Below are 17,381 nucleotides of genomic sequence, written 5' to 3' on the forward strand. Positions count from 1 at the left end.
CGGTTCATGGGTTCGAGCCTGTGTCAGGCTCTGTGCTGACAGCTTGGAGCCTGGAGCCTGCTTCAGATTCTGTGTCTCCCTCTCTCTCTGCCCCTCCCCCTCTCACACTCTAGGTCTCTCTCTCTCTCTCAGAAATAAACAGTAAAAAAAATTTTTTTTTAAATAGATCTCATTAAGCTACCAGAGCTCATTAAAGAACTTCTTTATAAAGGAGTGATTCTGAAATTAGCATGCTTATTGTAGAGATAATATAATAGGTGTTGGTGAGATCCCTCATTTAGCCCAGAAAAAATAACACGTAATATGACTGAAGTATATTAAAACACAAACAAAAAAGCCTTGAAGCACCATGGGGTTCAAAGTTATGAGAGACAAGTGTACTCAGAGTCTAAATATGCATAAGAATATCCTGAGCTGTCGCCCTAACGAGAGGATCTGAGGATTTCTCAGTCACTGCTGCTGACCTGAGGAGCTCAACAAGGAACAATTCCAGGAGCTAACTCGAGGCTGGGAGAGCCCTGTGCCTCATCAGCCAAACTAAACAAGCAAAAAACAAATTAAAAAACCCTCAACATTCATGGGGCATCCAGAAGAGTAAACCACGTAAGGTTTTGCTTCAACGGTCTGGTAAAACTAGTCCCAGAGCTAACTGCTGCTCTGACCTGGCAACCGAAGCTTAAAAGCAAGTCAAAGAAGGAGCAAAGTGTGTCGAAGTAACTTACTCACACACTAGAAGAAAACTCAAGATCATCTGTAGGATACAGATACAGTGCTCAACAAGGTAAAATTTACAATACCATATAAATCACACTGAAAAGAAAAATCAGCCACAACTGAGCTTGTGAGGTGCCTGGGCGACCCAGTGGCTTAAGCGTCTGACTCTCGGTTTTGGCTCGGGTCCTAATCTCAAGGTTTGTGAGTTCGAGTCCCACATCGGGCTCTGCACTGACAAGTGCAGAGCCTGCTTGGGATTCTCTCTCTCTCTCTCTGATTCTCTCTCTGTCTCTCTGTCTCTCTCTCTCTCTCTCTCTCTGCCTCTCCCCATCAGTACCACAAAGAACTACCTGGTTAAAAACACTAACAACCTAATATTAGTAGAACACTGAGTGACTCTTTACATTGTTAACTCATTTCAGTCAAACAAGACCACAAAGGAAGCTAGGATCTTATGAAGACAAAGCTAAAGGCACAAAGTAAAACAAAGTTATAAAGACCCAGAATCGAGTTCCAAAACCACACAAATCCTACCTTTAAGGTCTTGTAGGCACTGCTCATAGTGGTTACTCGGTGATTGGAATGATTGCCGCCCAGCTTACAGAGGTGACAAACCGGTCTCCGACACAACTCACAGTACATGTTAATTCTCTCAGTTTCATGTTCTGGGCACATTAAAATCTACGGAATGAAGAACCAAAGTGCAATTAAGGGTCAGCAGAGTTTGCCGGATACTCACAAAGTCCGTAAGGTACAAAGACGTGCTTTATAAAATCACCAAATAAAGCCACTGAAATACATAAAAGTGTGAAAAGAAGAAGCGTAAAAGCATTTGGTATATCGTATGAAAATTTTCTGTATTACAATTACTATTTTTCAGTTTGAGAGTTCAAATGGTCAGTTAAATACATAGATGTTATCGCCCTTAAACTTGGTGGCAAGAAGATGAAAATTTCATTCCTATCAGACTTGCATGCTTAACCAGGCCAGAAAGGCCCTCTGGCCACACTGAGTAGGCAATTCTTAAGGACCATGACCCATATTTTTGTAAGGCCCAATAGCAAATGGCTGATGGGAACCCATGGCTTCACCATCCTCATAAGCAATCTGCACCTGGCTGACTCAGTCGGTGGAGCAGGTGACTCCTGATCTCAGGGTTGTGGGTTCAAGCCCCACGTTGGGTGTAGAGATTACTTAAAAATAAAAATTAAAAAAAAAAAAAAAGGGACGGGGCACTTGGGTGGCTCAGTCAGTTGGGTGTCCAACTTCAGCTCAGGTCATGATCTCACAGTTTGTGAGTTTAAGCCCCCCGTCAGGCTCTGTGCTGACAGCTCAGAGCCTGGAGCCTGTTTCAGATTCTGTGTCTCCCTCTCTCTCTGCCCCGCCCCCACTCATACTCTGTCTCTCTCTCTCAAAAATAAACATTTAATTAATTAATTAAAAAAAGAAAGAAAGATGGGGCGCCTGGGTGGCGCAGTTGGTTAAGCGTCCGACTTCAGCCAGGTCACGATCTCGCGGTCCGGGAGTTCGAGCCCCGCGTCGGGCTCTGGGCTGATGGCTCGGAGCCTGGAGCCTGTTTCCGATTCTGTGTCTCCCTCTCTCTCTGCCCCTCCCCCGTTCATGCTCTGTCTCTCTCTGTCCCAAAAATAAATAAAAACGTTGAAAAAAAATTTTGGAAAAAAAAAAAAAAAAAAAGAAAGAAAGAAAAAGAAATCTGTTACTGAGGAGTCTTAGAACACTTTATGATACGAGCCTCCAGATATTGCTTTTACATATTAATCATGCACACAATTACCAAACTTAGAATTGTTTGTTTTGTTTTTTTAAGATGTAAGTTTCTACCTTCTTTTTTATTCTGAAAACTATCATCACAGGTATGTCTGAAACTGTACATGAGATAACTGGGTTCATTGCAAGAAAGCGGAGATTCCTTTAGACTAGTGTGTCAATGAAATTAAACAGTTATCGGGGGCTCTGACAGTTCAGATTTTGTGCCACTACAACTGGTTTGGTAACACTGAGACAAAAAGTAACATCCGATATGAAAAGTCTTAATACTAATGTGCAGGTCCAGGAGAAAAATAGAGGAAAAAATTTCAAATTCAAATGTAGGTCCGACTGCCTACATTCTCAAAGCCATTACATGTATTTATTTAATCATGATCTTAGTTCCAGCATAGTTAGCATACAGCGTTATATTACTTTTCAGAGCCATTACATTTATTATTTGTATCTTTTAAATATTTTTTTTTTTAACGTTTATTTATTTTTGGGACAGAGAGAGACCAAGCATGAACGGGGGAGGGTCAGAGAGAGAGGGAGACACAGAATCCGAAGCAGGCTCCAGGCTCTGAGCTGTCAGCACAGAGCCCGACACAGGGCTTGAACCCACGAACCGTGAGATCATGACCTGAGCTGAAGTCGGATGCTTAACCGACTGAGCCACCCAGGCGCCCCTAAATATGTTTCTTAAGTAATCCCAATGTAGGGCTCGAACCTACAACCCCAAGATCAAGAGTCGCACGCTCTACTGTCTGAGCCAGCCAGGCCCCCCAAAAGCCATCACCTTTAAGATAAGTTATAAAATTTGGCTTTCTGCAAGGAATGATGACAAGAACTCAAAGTTACTGGCAAATACTTTACCTTCGTAAAATTTTTGTAAAATTTGTAAAATTTCGCTATATTGAGGAACACTAATGGCTTGAAGGGAAATAGTTCTTCCTCAATATAACTTACCCCTATATCTCCAGCTTCTTTCTTACCAACCTTTCATTATATTTGTAAACAGAATTAAGTTTGCAATACTCTGAAAATGTTACTCAAGATTTCATGAGTTTGTAAGTCATAAAAACCCAAACCTAATAGAATTCATTTAATAATCAGGTTCTTTCATAATGGAACAGTATTAATCAACTTAATTAATCTGTGTTTAATTAAAACACAAAGCTTATGGCATGCATATGTGTATATGTGTACATATATAATTTTTTAAGTAGGCTCCATGCCCACTGTAGGGCTTGAACTCATGACCCCAAGATCCAGAGTCGTGTGCTCCACCAATTGAGTCGCCAGGCATCCCTGAAGGCATGAATTTTTCTAAAAGTATACAACCTGGAGCACTTAAAATGAGATAAAGAACATAACAGGGGGTTAAAAATCATTTGATAAATCTATTGCCACAATGACATAGTTTGAAAAACAAGCACAGAAGTTTAAAAAGCATACAAGCACAGACTGTTGTTTTAATCTACCAGCCCTGCACTTAATAGGATGTAAGACGGGGCGCCCGGCTAGCTCAGTCAGTAGAGCACATGACTTAGGATCTTGGGAGTCCTGAGTTCAAGCCCCACACTAGGTGTAGAACTTACTTTAAAAAAAAAAAAAAAATGATGGGAGCACCTAGGTGGTTTGGTCAGTTAAGCATCGGACTTTGGCTAGGTCATGATCTCATGGTTCATGAGCTCGAGCCCTGCGTCTGGCATTGTGCTGACAGCTTAGAGCCTGGAGCCTGCTTTGGATTCTGTGCACCCCCACCTTCCTCTCTCTCTGCCCCTCCCCCATTCCCTCCCTCCCTCCCTCCCTCTCTCTCTGCGCCCCCACCTTTCTGTCTCTAAAACAAAACAAAACAAAACAAATGATGGGGGCACCCGGCTGGCTCAGTCAGTTAAGCTAGTCTGACTTCAGCTCAGGTCATGATCTCCTGGTTCGTGGGTTCGAGCCCTGCATCAGGCTTTCTGCTGTCAGCAGAGCCTGCTTGGGATCCTCTGTTTCCTGCTCGTGCACATACACTCTCTCTCAAAAATAAATAAACATTTAAAAAAAAATGATACAACAAATACTCAGCTCATAGTTTCAAGATAACTTTGGGGATTTTTTTTTCCATTTTTTTATTACAAATTAAAGAGAAAAGTTTTGGGCTCAAGAATGCAAATAAATTTTTCATACACAAGTTACTAAGTTGTAATGAATAAGAACTTTAACCAAAAGAATCAACTAGTTTTTCTAAATCTGCATAAATCAGAAAGCAGTATTAGTGAAGCTATCCAAACATTCTTCTTGTCAGTCACAAAGCAGGGCAAACAACAATGCATAAAGTTCTTTTGAGCATGACCATAGAAATTACCCAGAAAGGTTAAGAAATATGACTTCCACTTCAGATATTACATTAACATTATACCACAAGCTTCAAAATATTAGGCTGTACTTACTCTTACTTAGAGCACAACTGTAGCTAACTAAAAATGTCAAAAAAAAAATGTTTCCCAATCAAAATCTTTTACACAACTGTGACCCTAACACATTAAAGCACAAAAGCTTTTTAACTTGATAATCATTTCAATCTTGGAGAGAACTCAACCTTTCCCCTATTTGCAGAGCTTTCGTTAAGAACCTTCACCTTCGTGCATTGTGCTGCATTACACTGTTGTAACCCGGTGAACCAGAATATTGCCTTTAGGCTGCGGGGATGTTTAACAACAGACTAAATTAACTCCAAACACCAGGCCTTGGTTTCTGGTACAGGCTTTTTTTTTTTATGTTCTCATTTTAACATACACATTTCTATGTGCATGTACCATCCATTTTACCTACGGATTTATTTTTAAATAAGCTCTATGCCCAACGCGTCGCTTGAACTCTAGATCCCGAGATCAGGAGTCACACGCTCCACTGACTGAGCCAGCCAGGTGCCCTGCACCCACCACCCCCCATACAGGCTTTTCAAGTTATTTCCATTCTTGCTGTCAAGTTCTTTTTTTTTTTTTTAATGTTTATTTATTTTGACAGAGAGAAAGCAGGGTAGGGGCGGAGAGAGAGAGAAAATCCCAAGCAGGCTCTGCACTGTCATTGCAGAGCCTGACACGGGGCTCAAACTCAAGAACCATGAGATCATGACATCAAGAGTTGGACACTGAATTGACTGAGCCACCCAGGTGTCCCTTCCTGTCAAGTTCTAGTCTTGTAATAATTCCTTTTGTAATACTGATATTCTAACTAAATCAGAACTTCTCTTACCTTGGGCCTGAAATTCGTGGTTGGGCCCACGTACTCATGCTGAGCTTTCACGGTACCCCACGGGTGGTAAATTTTGAAGCACTCATTGCAATAGCTCGCGCTACAGTCCATGCAACTTTTTGTGGACTCCTGCGGTGGGGGTTTGCAGAGGTCACACATGATGGCCGTGGCTGCCCTGGCTGCCTGCCGGTACCTCTCGACAATGGTCTCCAAAGTGAAATTGCGAAACAGACCATTGATTCCTCGTTCTCCAAGATCCACATCATGCTCACAGCCAGGGCAAGGAAAAGTGGTGGTCCTAGGGGTCAGGGAGCTGCGCTTCCAGCCTGTGTAATTGGAAGTCCTTGTTTAGTTACGGCAGTAGGAAAACCAACAGAATGAAGACAAAAGAAGAGAGATTTTGGAAAGAGAAATCTACAAATATATACCCACTCCCAAACTAATACTCAAAGTGGCTCCGCTTGAATTGGTCTGTATTCTGAAAATGCTTCACGCTTGTTTTTCCTTGGTATGCAAAAGACAAGCCCAAATTGTTAAATAGGTATTAAATCAAAGCAGAAAGGAAAACCCTCTATAGTAAACCCCACACAAAACCACATCAAATCAAACAGATATAAGGAAAAAACATGTAATACAATACTACACGGGGTCAGGATTTTTTCGAAATCATATAATTATACATAATGACTTTTATATGTCACCTCCAAAGTAATTTCGTTTTCATTTAAATGAAGACAGCCTTGGCTGATGACTAGGAAATGAGTTCAGACATAAATGAACAAGAGTCCCTAACCAGTGCTCCATGGATAGGCTCCAGAAGGATCCAAATTGTTTGGCAAACTCTTCGAAATTGTACGCAAGATTTTGCATCAATATACCTATGCTTATTTTCTGGTTCAACAATCCATAGCTATGATCAGATTCTCAGACATACATAACCACAAAATGGTTAAGAACCACTGCAAAAGAGAGTTTCCCACGGTAGTATTGTTTTATCTGGGTAGGCAAAATCATTAGTTAATGGAGTGCAATCTATAAAAGAGTGAAAAGCCCATCCATAGACCTAGAATCTAGTGACTTTAAGAGAGACCAACCATTTAGAATCTTCTTATGACCTGAAAAAAAGAATCATTAAAATTACTTAACTCGTTAAGCCAAAAGCTACCCAAAAAGTATTACAAATAACTTTCCAATCTATACATAATACACTGAATGACCTTAAATAGCATGCTTTGGTTCAATATTATCTGGATTTTAACAAATCAAGAAACCAAGACACGACCGTCCTTACCCACAGGTTCACGAGAATCCAGGGGTTGTCTCTTTAACACAGGTGTATGCATGCCATTAATTCCCCGCTCTCATTTATAAATCTACCCTTAAAGTATGTAGTCTTGATTGCCCACAAAATCACCTAAATATAAACACAAACTCCTTAACCTACAGCCTTCCTTCACTCTGCCGTGTATCCAGTATGGAAAATGAATGGTGCAACTCAGTAGATCCCATTTAGAAAAGGTCTTTCTACAGCTACATTAATAATGTCTTGGCATATTTATTCTCCACTGGAAGTGACTTTACAACATGCTAAGAGTGCACTGGGTCCCCAAAACTACTTACTTAACAAACATGCAGAATACTTGTATTATCTTCTTTTAAGGATATTTTAACCTTTACATTTCTAAACATACAAAAAAACCACATACCAAAAAAAAAAAAAAAAAGTTTCCCCATAACAGTTTGAAAAGTCTATTTAAAGTATATTCTAATAATTCTCAAAACATGCAACACAGTCCAAGCGAGATATTTCACAACACAGCAGGCACAGAACGAAATAAGCAGCAAAGCCACTTTTAAGACACATGCCAATGAAAAATCTCAGTCAGTGAAACAAAACAAGCCACATAATTTTGGAAGTGATCTAGTGCAGTGGTCAAGTTGAAAGTAATGGAAAGTCACATTTAACTGCATGCTTCCACATGTGAACCAGGTGACAGAAATTAAAATGGAGAATCCCAACAGACAATGTTTAACAAAAATGGGTTATTTATCACTGGTTTTATGAATTGAAGGTTGCTATCAGTTTAAGTGACAGGATCAAACCAAATTAAATCACGACAACAAAGTCATGCTTTAACCTGTATACTGGTGACACCCAGATTGTGGTCTTCAAGTTCAGAAATTTCAAAAAAGATGTTGTGTCCCTTTTCTGTAAACCTCTTTTAACTTTTAACAAAAATAAGGTATCAAGCATCACACTAATTTTCATAAATCAGGCAAAATATTAAATCAATAAATCTTAGCTGTTTTCCTAACAGATCTTTAAAAAATGCTCATATTTTTTGGCAAATGCGAAGACATTTATCTTTTATTTCATCTGTCATGGACTTCTACCACTGTTTTCAAAAACAAACAACAGAACATATGTTCAGGGCAACAAAGAAACAGAACACATCTAAAGATATTCTGGGAAGTAAATCTAGTGGAAAAAAAAAATCAAGACAGGGGAACTAAGAATAAAATGTAACAGAGTCAACTTTTTCCTCTCTAGAACTGTGCTGTCTACCATAGTAATAATTTAGCCAAATATCACTATTTAAATTTAAATCAAAGATTCAGTTTCTAGGGCACCTGGGTGGCTCAGTCGGTTAAGTGTCTGCCTTCAGCTCAGGTCATGATCTTGCAGTTCGAGCCCCTATCAGGCTCTGTGCTGACAGCTAAGAGCCTGGAGCCTGCTTTGGATTCTGTGTCTCCCTCTCTCTCTGCCCCTCTCCCACTCCCTCCCTCCCTCTCTCTCTCTCAAAAAAATACTAAAAAAAAAATTCAGTTCCTTGGCTGCACTAGCCACATTTCAAATTCTCAAGAGCCACATGTGACTGCTGGCTCCCATACTGTACAGAGCTGGGTCAAACAAACATTCCCTTGAACTTAGAATGTTCCATTGGATAATACTCCTCAATAGCATGACTTAATGAAAAAGAAAAAGTAATGATGGCTTTGAAAGGTAAGAAAGCAATGCAGGCCAAGCAATGCAATTATATATGTCGAACTGTATTTATGGGGCCAATCGTTCAGGATTATGTGAACATTGTCACTTTGCAGAATCCATTCTTTTCCCCGTATACCTTTATTTCAAAAACATATTAAATGAGTATGAATCATGACACAGTTTTAAAATGAAGACTCCAAAAAAACGTCTTCAAATTGATTTAGAGCAAATCTTCCCCCAAAATCAGCTTTTGGTCACTATGATTTCTCATTTAAACATCAAAGAGAAAATGAAGTATTTCAAAACCGAGTCGATTTCATGACAGGTTCAAAACCTCTGCGAGCTGCATCCTGTCCCATATTCTGGCTACAGACAACTTCCCCACTGTTACCTGCTAGCCAGGTAGTGGACCACCTCCCACTATCCCGCTGGACTTCTATGCTTGAAAATGGGCTGACGGATGGTACTGCCACCTTAATGTTTCTTGTAGCACATTGTAACCAATCTGACGGCCAGGCGTTACCATTACCCTTTGAGTATTCTGGACACTTTCGACCTGCAGAAATCTTTTTCTCAATGGCTGCCTGGGTAAAAAACAGGAAGTAAGCAGTGAACTTTTTTTAAACAAACTGCTCCTACCTTTCCTCCTATTTACTAAATCTCAAAATGCTTAAAATTCTCGGGGACTCACTAAAGCCTGTAAGAGAAAGGATTACATGTGGCTTTTAGAAGTAACGAGAAGGTCTGTAAATGGAGGCATGCAGACAGGAAGGTAAGGAAGACAGAAAAGGGATAACATTCCAGATGTTTATTTTCTCCAATAAGATATATGGTATCACCAGCATTCTATAAGAAAAGTAGCCAATTTTACTTTAAAGGTCAACTGGAATAAAAACACGTGTTTTTTAATAAGGTAGGTTGGCCTGTCTTTCATTCGGAGTCAGATACTTTGGAAAGCTTAAAAAAGCAGGTTATGTTATTTACCCACAAGTGGGTAAGACCTCAATGTTAAAACTCAAATACTTTGAAACATTAATAAAGGAAAGGCACCACAGGCATAAAACAAGCTAAGCCTATATAATTAAGTCCAAAAAAAATTACCAATACCTTTAAGCAAATTTTTAAATACAAAAGGCACTGGCTGATTTAAGATCTTCACAGTAGCAACATGGCCGTGAATACAAGCTTTGTTCCACTAACCAAACTACACGTAAATGATTTTTAAGGTGATCTGCAAGAGTATGTCATTTTCTTCAAAAGTATCTTGTCAAGCGGATTGACAAAACGGAAGCGCTAATCATCAGTGCTCCCTTTAAAAACACCAGACCTCGCGTGGAAATTTAGTCCTGTTGACCTTTAAGTCACTCAGCCCAAATGTGTTCACGTTCTACAGAATTTTGAACACTTGACCACTGATGTTTAACAACTTTACGTATACACGGTTACTCAATTTAAATCTAACACTATACTGCCTGCGGCCACACAAGCAATAAAAGCATTTTCTACCTCTCCACCCCAAAGATCTCCGTTGTGATGCTGTGAACAATGAACAGAAAGCTGGATTTAGGATTTAATTTCAAAGAGAAGATTCACAACTTGTTAACAAAAGATAAAGCAGCAACTGTGTCCTGCACATAACACAATTCTTGAATTAACACTAAGAAAATGTGTTTCTCCTTGGCACACGTGGTATTTATGAAACCATCATTGTAAAAACATTCATCAGGCTGATCCTGGAGCCCAGAATTAAATCATTGTTGGTGCAACACTTAAGAGGCCTACACTTTATCTTATAGATTTGCATTTTTAAGCAATCATATTTCTGGTAACTGTTGAAAATACACAGCAATATCAAGCATCTTTTGTTTGATTTTTTTTTTAACCGATGTATTATCAACACTGCATATAAACATTGTTAAAGTGGATTTTATCCTCCTGACAAAAGGAAATACAAAATGCAGGAAAAGCCTTGCATCCGTGTGACCCAAAATGTAGAGTAAAATGGCTATTTTTACATCACTGGATGTGTTACTGTGTTATACACACAAACCTTACTCTCCTTTCAGGGCACCCTTTTAAAAATCTGTCCAATCTCCAATGCAACAATATCCAAAAGGGATATGTGAGCCCAAAAGCATCAGCCACATATGCCATTTTAAATGTTCTAGTGGCCAGATTAAAAAGAAACAAGTGAAATTAATTTTAATCATACATGCTATTTATTTCACCCAATATATCCAAAATACTATCCCATCAAAATGCAAACAGAGATAAAAATCATTAGAGACACTTTATACCTTTTTTCATTCTAAGTGTGTGACATTCAGAGTATATTTTATACTTCCAGCAATCTCAGTTCCAGCTGGCACATTTCAAGTGCTCAACAGCCACATGTGGCTTATGGCTACTATACAGGACAGTACTGGTCTAATTAATCCCTTTGGCAAACCAAGAACAAAACCAATTTTTAGAAATCTGCTCCTCCCACACCAATTGCTCAGAATAGGATTTCCTCCCCGAGTATGTCCAAATGATGAAAACCTTTTTAAATATCTGCCAGAAGGGAAGGGGGGGGGGTGCATTACTTTCCTATAAATTTCTCTTTCAATCTCTCTGAAGAGAAATTAGAGCCAAAGGCCCCATAAATGGAGGGTAGCATTATAAGTGTGATACAGTAACTTCTATTAATTTAAAACTGGTATCATGAAAAGGAGGACAATCCTAAAATCTGCATTCATTTGAGAAGTGACTACTATACTTGGAGCCTCCCCACCCTGAGTTCTTCATCTGTATTTGTTAATTTGCTCTGTACGCTCTTCTTGATGGAGGACTGTGTTCTCCATGTGTACATGAAGACTCTGTACAATGCTGGACTATATGCTTCTTAAAAAGGAGCGGTGGATCTATCTTGTTCATGCCTCTCCAGCATTGGGCCATGTCTGGCAACCAGCAGGTAAATTAAGTATTTGTTGAGCGAATGAATGAAATGCAGAAGTTCTCTGTACTGGCTGCTCATGTACAAGGGGCTCAACCCAGCACCCAAGGCAGAAATCCCCTCTACAGGGGGTCAAATGGTGGTCACACAACCAGTGTTTAAAATAAAGACTCCAGGGCACCTGGGTGGCTCAGTCGGTTAAGCATCCGGCTTCGGCTGAGGTCATGATCTCATGGTTCATGAGTTTGAGCCCCACGTTGGGCTCTGTGCTGATGGCTCAGAGCCTGGAGTCTGCTTTGGATTCTGTTTCCCTCTCTCTCTGCCCCTCCCCCACCCATGCGTGCTCTCTCTCTCTGTCTCTCTCAATAATAAATAAACATTAAAAATAAAAAAATAAAAAAGACTCCAAATACTGATGGCCCAAACACTGGATGGGTCACAGTCAAAGATGTGTTTTGGCTGCCCTATCCTGTTGAGTTGGCGTGGTTTTTAAATGATTTGAATTAATCACCCACATGTAAAAGATCACATGTCAAACCCACCATCAGGCTCTTGTGCGGGGGGAGGGGGAATGTCTGGCACCCCCAAACCCACTAGTGCCAAGTGGCTACTGCCCCATTAGACAAGGCGTCCATTCTAGTCTAAGGTCCGGAACCATGCGCCACTGTCTCTAACAGGGGAGGCCTGGAAGACAGCTAGCTGCTGATACCTAGGCTGCTGGTTTTCCTATGGTAGCTGAGTTAACGGGAAAATGAAATCTCGTCTATCTCCATATCAAGTAAGATGAAAGGCGTTCCTGTATTTATTATGCCGGGGGCCTGCCTCGCTAATGTGTTTACTGGGCCCTGCAGCATCTAAATCTGATCTCTTCCAGTGACAGGGATCTGACAATCTCATTTTGGGAAAGCCTGTGGGGTGTGTTTTCTTACGCACCGAGCTGAAATCTGCATTCCTCTTTCACCATTCACTGATCGGGAACCTCTGTGTGAAGATCCCCAGCTTACTGTTCTCTTCCGCAAGACCACCATCATATCCTGCGCTCTCCCCCTCTCCAAGTTAAATACTCTGACTTCCTGTAATTGCTCCTCCCAGAAGAGTTTTTTCGCTTCCCCCCCTTGGGACATGATCCAAACTGTAAGTTCTTCCTAAAGAGGGAGGAACATGTCACCAAGTCTATTTCTCATCTGGACACCATCAAGTATGATGGAATGGATCTCTTGTTCTGGACAAAAACACCACTATTACAGAATAAAAGCCACTATGGCATGCTTTGTAGAAATCCCACAACATTCAACAACCACTCCACAAGTATTTATTAAACATCCACCAAGTACTGTCAGATGAGCTCTTAAAAAACAGCCATATCTCATCTTGCTAGACACATACTTCATCTGTATTTCATTCATTCTCCATATGAATCACATATAAAAACCAACCAAGTACTAAGATTAAAAACCCGCAACAGATACAGGATTTCGTAAAATATGTACATAAGCTCAATCTAATTACAGAAATATTAGTATGTGACTAAAATTCCTCTGAATGTTAAGTACTAATATTTAATAAATACCTGCTATATATTAATATACAAAAAGTGAATTTCTCTTGGTCAGAAGGGATCCCTAATTAGCCAGGGAGGATCTACCAACAGAATATCTCCATTTTATCTGGTAGGGGATTTCAAGCTATTGAAATGTCTCTCCTCCCTCCTCCGTGTGACAGCTAGCTCCTAGCAGGGAGGGAAACATACAAGTGATGACTTCACAATAGGCAGGACCCTCTCTGACCTCATACTCCCTACATCCCCACCTACTTCATGCTCCTCTTTTTATATAGGCTTCTAATTTTTTTATGTGTGCAAAATAATCTTCCGAGGAATTCGTGATTACCATTTAAAATAAAATACATGTTTTTAAAACAGCCTAATACGACTCTTAGAACAAATCCCCACTTATCCAGTGTCTGATGGAGCACAAGGACACCAACATTGCTCTAAGAGATTCCCCATCATGGTGTGGACCAAAAGGGACAGCATTTGCTAAATGCAAGTAAGGAGGAGGAGACTCTCTTCTGATATGTTTTTTTTAACACATAAGATTAAAAAATTATTCCTACACTGTAAGAGGGAGAAATAAACACAGTGGCCTAAAGGATCAAAACTAAAACCTCGAAGTCCAACAGTCTGGTGCCCAGAGCCACTCAAGGACTCTCCTCCAAACAAAGGGCGAACCTAACGTGACACTGCGGTATTTCTACCCAAAGCTCTGCCTCCCCTTGGTCTTTCCTCACTGCTGATTTTGGCCCTGAAATTCTCAGTGGCCCTGTTCGCAATGATTTCAAATTAGTTTTGATCTACCTTAATCCTGCAATGGATGTCCAGAAGAAAGCAACACCATCCCAAAGGGAAACAATTTACACTCTGGCTGCATAATAAGGGCTCTGGCTGTATAGACAGATGTGCCACACATCTAGATCTACTTCTGTCATTACGACAGAGTTCCGCCACTATTTAGTAGATATTCAAAATTCTTCTTCTAAAACATGGATTAAAAATGGCTGAAGAAAACAGAATCCTCAGGTAGAACAAAACGATACCAAATAACGCATCTAAAAAGTCTTTTAGGAGTAGTCACTGTGGAGTCTCATCCTTTAATCGGCATATTTATTTACATATTACCAGAGACAGATGTTTCCCTAGTAAGTACTTCTGTGGTCCATTACTCCATCCCTCGTATAAAGGTCAGAACATCCCCTAAATACAGTTAATGAGGGGTCTAACACAAAGCTGGTGTTCAATCCCCGACTTTTAGTGTGTACCAGGACAGTGAGGAGTTCATTTTGACATTTTCAAAGAGGGAATGGTTCCTTTACAACTAATTTTAATTAATTCACCTGGAAAGATCAACCCTCAAAGTGGCAACAGTAACTTCCCTTCCACAGACACAGCGGAAACTCCCAGACCCCAAGCTTCTGGCACGTACCTGGTCTGCTAATTCTGTCAATTTTGTCCATGCTAGGAGAGGGGAGCCGGAGTCGAGGACTGCTCTGATTGGAATTATCCGATCCCACATCGTTGAAGGAATCGTCGAGTGTCAGCAAGAGTTCTTTTACACACTTATGACAGATACTGTGTTGACAAGGGAGAATCAACGGATGGGTAAAAAGCTCCTTGCATGCGGGGCAAATGAGCTCTCTTTCGATATTCTTAATGGTAACCTGGAGTTGAGGAAAAGAAATCAGAATCAAAATAAGTGCCTGGACCCCATTAAACATGTGTGTTCACCCTTCCAAAAGAATTAAGAATTCAGGTGTTTAATCTGAAGTCCCTTTTTGGCAACGGAATTCCGTACCATCAACCCTCACCCCCCACCTCCTAGAACAGAAGGGACACTTGACATGGTTAAAACTGAAGTATGAGAAAAATCAGCACAAAATATGAGGGGCCCATAATATTTCATCTGTTATGAAGTTACTCAAATCATCATGAATTCACTGATTTAGGACATCTGAGAAATCCTACAAGTAGATCACTACACTAAAAGGGAAGAACATGGCATACTGAGAATGAAACCATGTTCCTCCTGGGCACACTAACTCTGTGGCAAATAACAGGAGTCGGCAAAAGCTGGGTTCGCCAGTATGTTCGTGGAAGCTTCCTTGAAATCTATTTACGAGCTGTACCATCAGCAATTTTCTACATTAAATGTGACCAATTTTCATAGGCTGCAACTATAATGTAGCTAAAATGCTTCATCTCCTGGCGATGGGTATCGAAGTGGTTCTCTTAAAAGCACTTTATGAATATTGAAAGGGTGGGGAGGACTACAAAGCACCATTATTTAAGTGCTCTCCATACTACAGGCGTGCATTATTTTCCACGAGAAACACGGAGTCTCAAAGGTTAGATGACCTCATACCAGTTTTCGCAACCTTTCATATGTAGTTCCTGCGCGCGCACGCGCACGCACATACACACACACACACACACACACACACACACACACACACACCCCTCCCAAACTGCAGGTGCTATGAATCTATATTCAGCCTCCCTGCCATTTTACAGTCAAATCTGAAAGTACTCCTAGACCTCGTGCAATCATTTCAACTACTGGAAACACACAGAACGTCAACATCGAGTTAATTCATTTAGTTTAACTAAATAAAAACGTATTCCCCCTAAAGTGACAGTGAGTGCTTTAACAGTCCGTGACAACAGCACCACACTGAAACGCCTTTATCACCGTGGATGGGTCTTTGAAGTGTTTCTTGCTGCATCATTCAATAAATATTTAATAAAAGCCCACATCATGTCACGATTTTTTCAAATTTGGAAGACAGCCACACTTCATGGCAAAGAAAATAGAATATTCACGTCCTATGTCATTTCACCAAGAACGTGACACCCAACTAAGCGTCCAAAATAGATTCAAAGGGGATTATTCTGAGTGTCCAAAATAGGCTCTCATTTGATGGGAGGTTTACCTCCCGCTGGAAGATCTAAAATCATTTCCATCTTCCTGGTCCATAAAGCGGTACGTAAGCTTTTTACCCACGACAGATACAAGACAGTTCTTATCCAAAAGAAAAAATGAGTTTTCCGTTTTTACATCCACCGAGGGAAACACCCTGATTAAGAGAAATGGGATGTGGCGGCTCCCACAATGAAGCTGTCTGAAAATCACTGGGGGTTCGACCGGAAACTAACAAGTTGGAAAGAACTGCCGATCCGACCCTTTCAGACAAAAACACTTTGCACCCCGACAGCTGCCAGGGCAAGCCCGCCCCCCGCGCGCAAGCTGGCGAAGCCGGGGAGGAGCTCTCCGCGCGCCGCGACCGCGAGCCGGGTGGGCCGCGCCCGCGGGGGTCCGGGCGCCGGCTCCGCGACGCTCCGGGACAAAGGACGGCCCGACACGGGTGGGGCATGCGCCCCGCGCCGCGCCGGGCACCCGACTCCCGGAGGCGAATGAAGTCTACAGCCTGGACCCCATTAAAGATCGCCTCCGGGATTGCCCGAGGTGCTCAGGTGGGCGATCGCCGCACCCGAGCGGCGCCCCCTCGCGGGCCCAGGAGACCCGGGATCCGACCCTCCGAGGCGTAGAAAGGGGGCGCCCCGGATTGCGGAACCCGGGGCGCGGAAGGCGAAGAGGAAGCGGGGCCACCACACGCCCGCCCTCGCTCCTCGTGAGGCGAGGCTCCCTCTGGCTCAGGGCGGAGGAGAGAGACCCGGGGGTCCCGGCGAGCCGCCAGGGAAGCGTGAGGTGGCGGCCCCTGTCGCCCACTCACCAGCGTTTCGGAACCATCCCCTTCCATAGTAGCCTTCTGCCAGGTGTCATCAACGGCAGGGTCCAAACAGGCAGGCGGCCCCGGCAGGGTCTGGTGGGCGGGTCCCTGCGGCGGCCGGGAAGCCTGGGTTCGGAGCCAGAGGGCGAGCTGGTCGGCCGGACCCGGCCAGCGGACCGACGCGGCGAGGAGCGGGGCGGGCGAAAGCACACGCGCGGAGAGCCGAGCTGCGCTCCCTGCGACGGCCCCGGAATCCCGCCCCGCGGCCGGCTGCGGCGGCGGCTCCTGCAGACTGCGGCTGGGCTGGCGGCAGCGCGGAGACCGGGGCGCGGACGCCGCCAAGGGGCGGGACCGGGGCGGGGCGGCGCCGTCGCCCGGGCAACAGCGCCCACCGCACAAAGGGGGCGGGGCCGCGGGCGGCGGCGGGGCGGGAGTGCGGCGCGCGCC

General features: G+C 42.5%; 1 protein-coding gene across 1 annotated transcript in view; it reads right to left on the reverse strand.

Moving 5' to 3' along the window:
* The window catches only part of TRIM36 (tripartite motif containing 36), a 32,147-nt gene extending 14,907 nt beyond the window's left edge, over positions 1-17,240 (reverse strand). The window contains exons 1-4 of the mRNA XM_043603588.1: positions 16,938-17,240; positions 14,633-14,867; positions 5,728-6,053; positions 1,249-1,395 (exon numbers count right to left, since the gene is read on the reverse strand). Coding sequence (XP_043459523.1) covers positions 1,249-1,395; positions 5,728-6,053; positions 14,633-14,867; positions 16,938-16,964 — 735 coding nt within the window. The 5' untranslated portion in view covers positions 16,965-17,240. The remainder of the gene's footprint in view (positions 1-1,248; positions 1,396-5,727; positions 6,054-14,632; positions 14,868-16,937) is intronic.
* Between the last annotated feature and the right edge of the window lie 141 nt (positions 17,241-17,381).

The sequence above is a fragment of the Prionailurus bengalensis genome, chromosome A1, assembly GCF_016509475.1.
Source record: "Prionailurus bengalensis isolate Pbe53 chromosome A1, Fcat_Pben_1.1_paternal_pri, whole genome shotgun sequence".
Taxonomy (NCBI): Eukaryota; Metazoa; Chordata; class Mammalia; order Carnivora; family Felidae; genus Prionailurus; species Prionailurus bengalensis.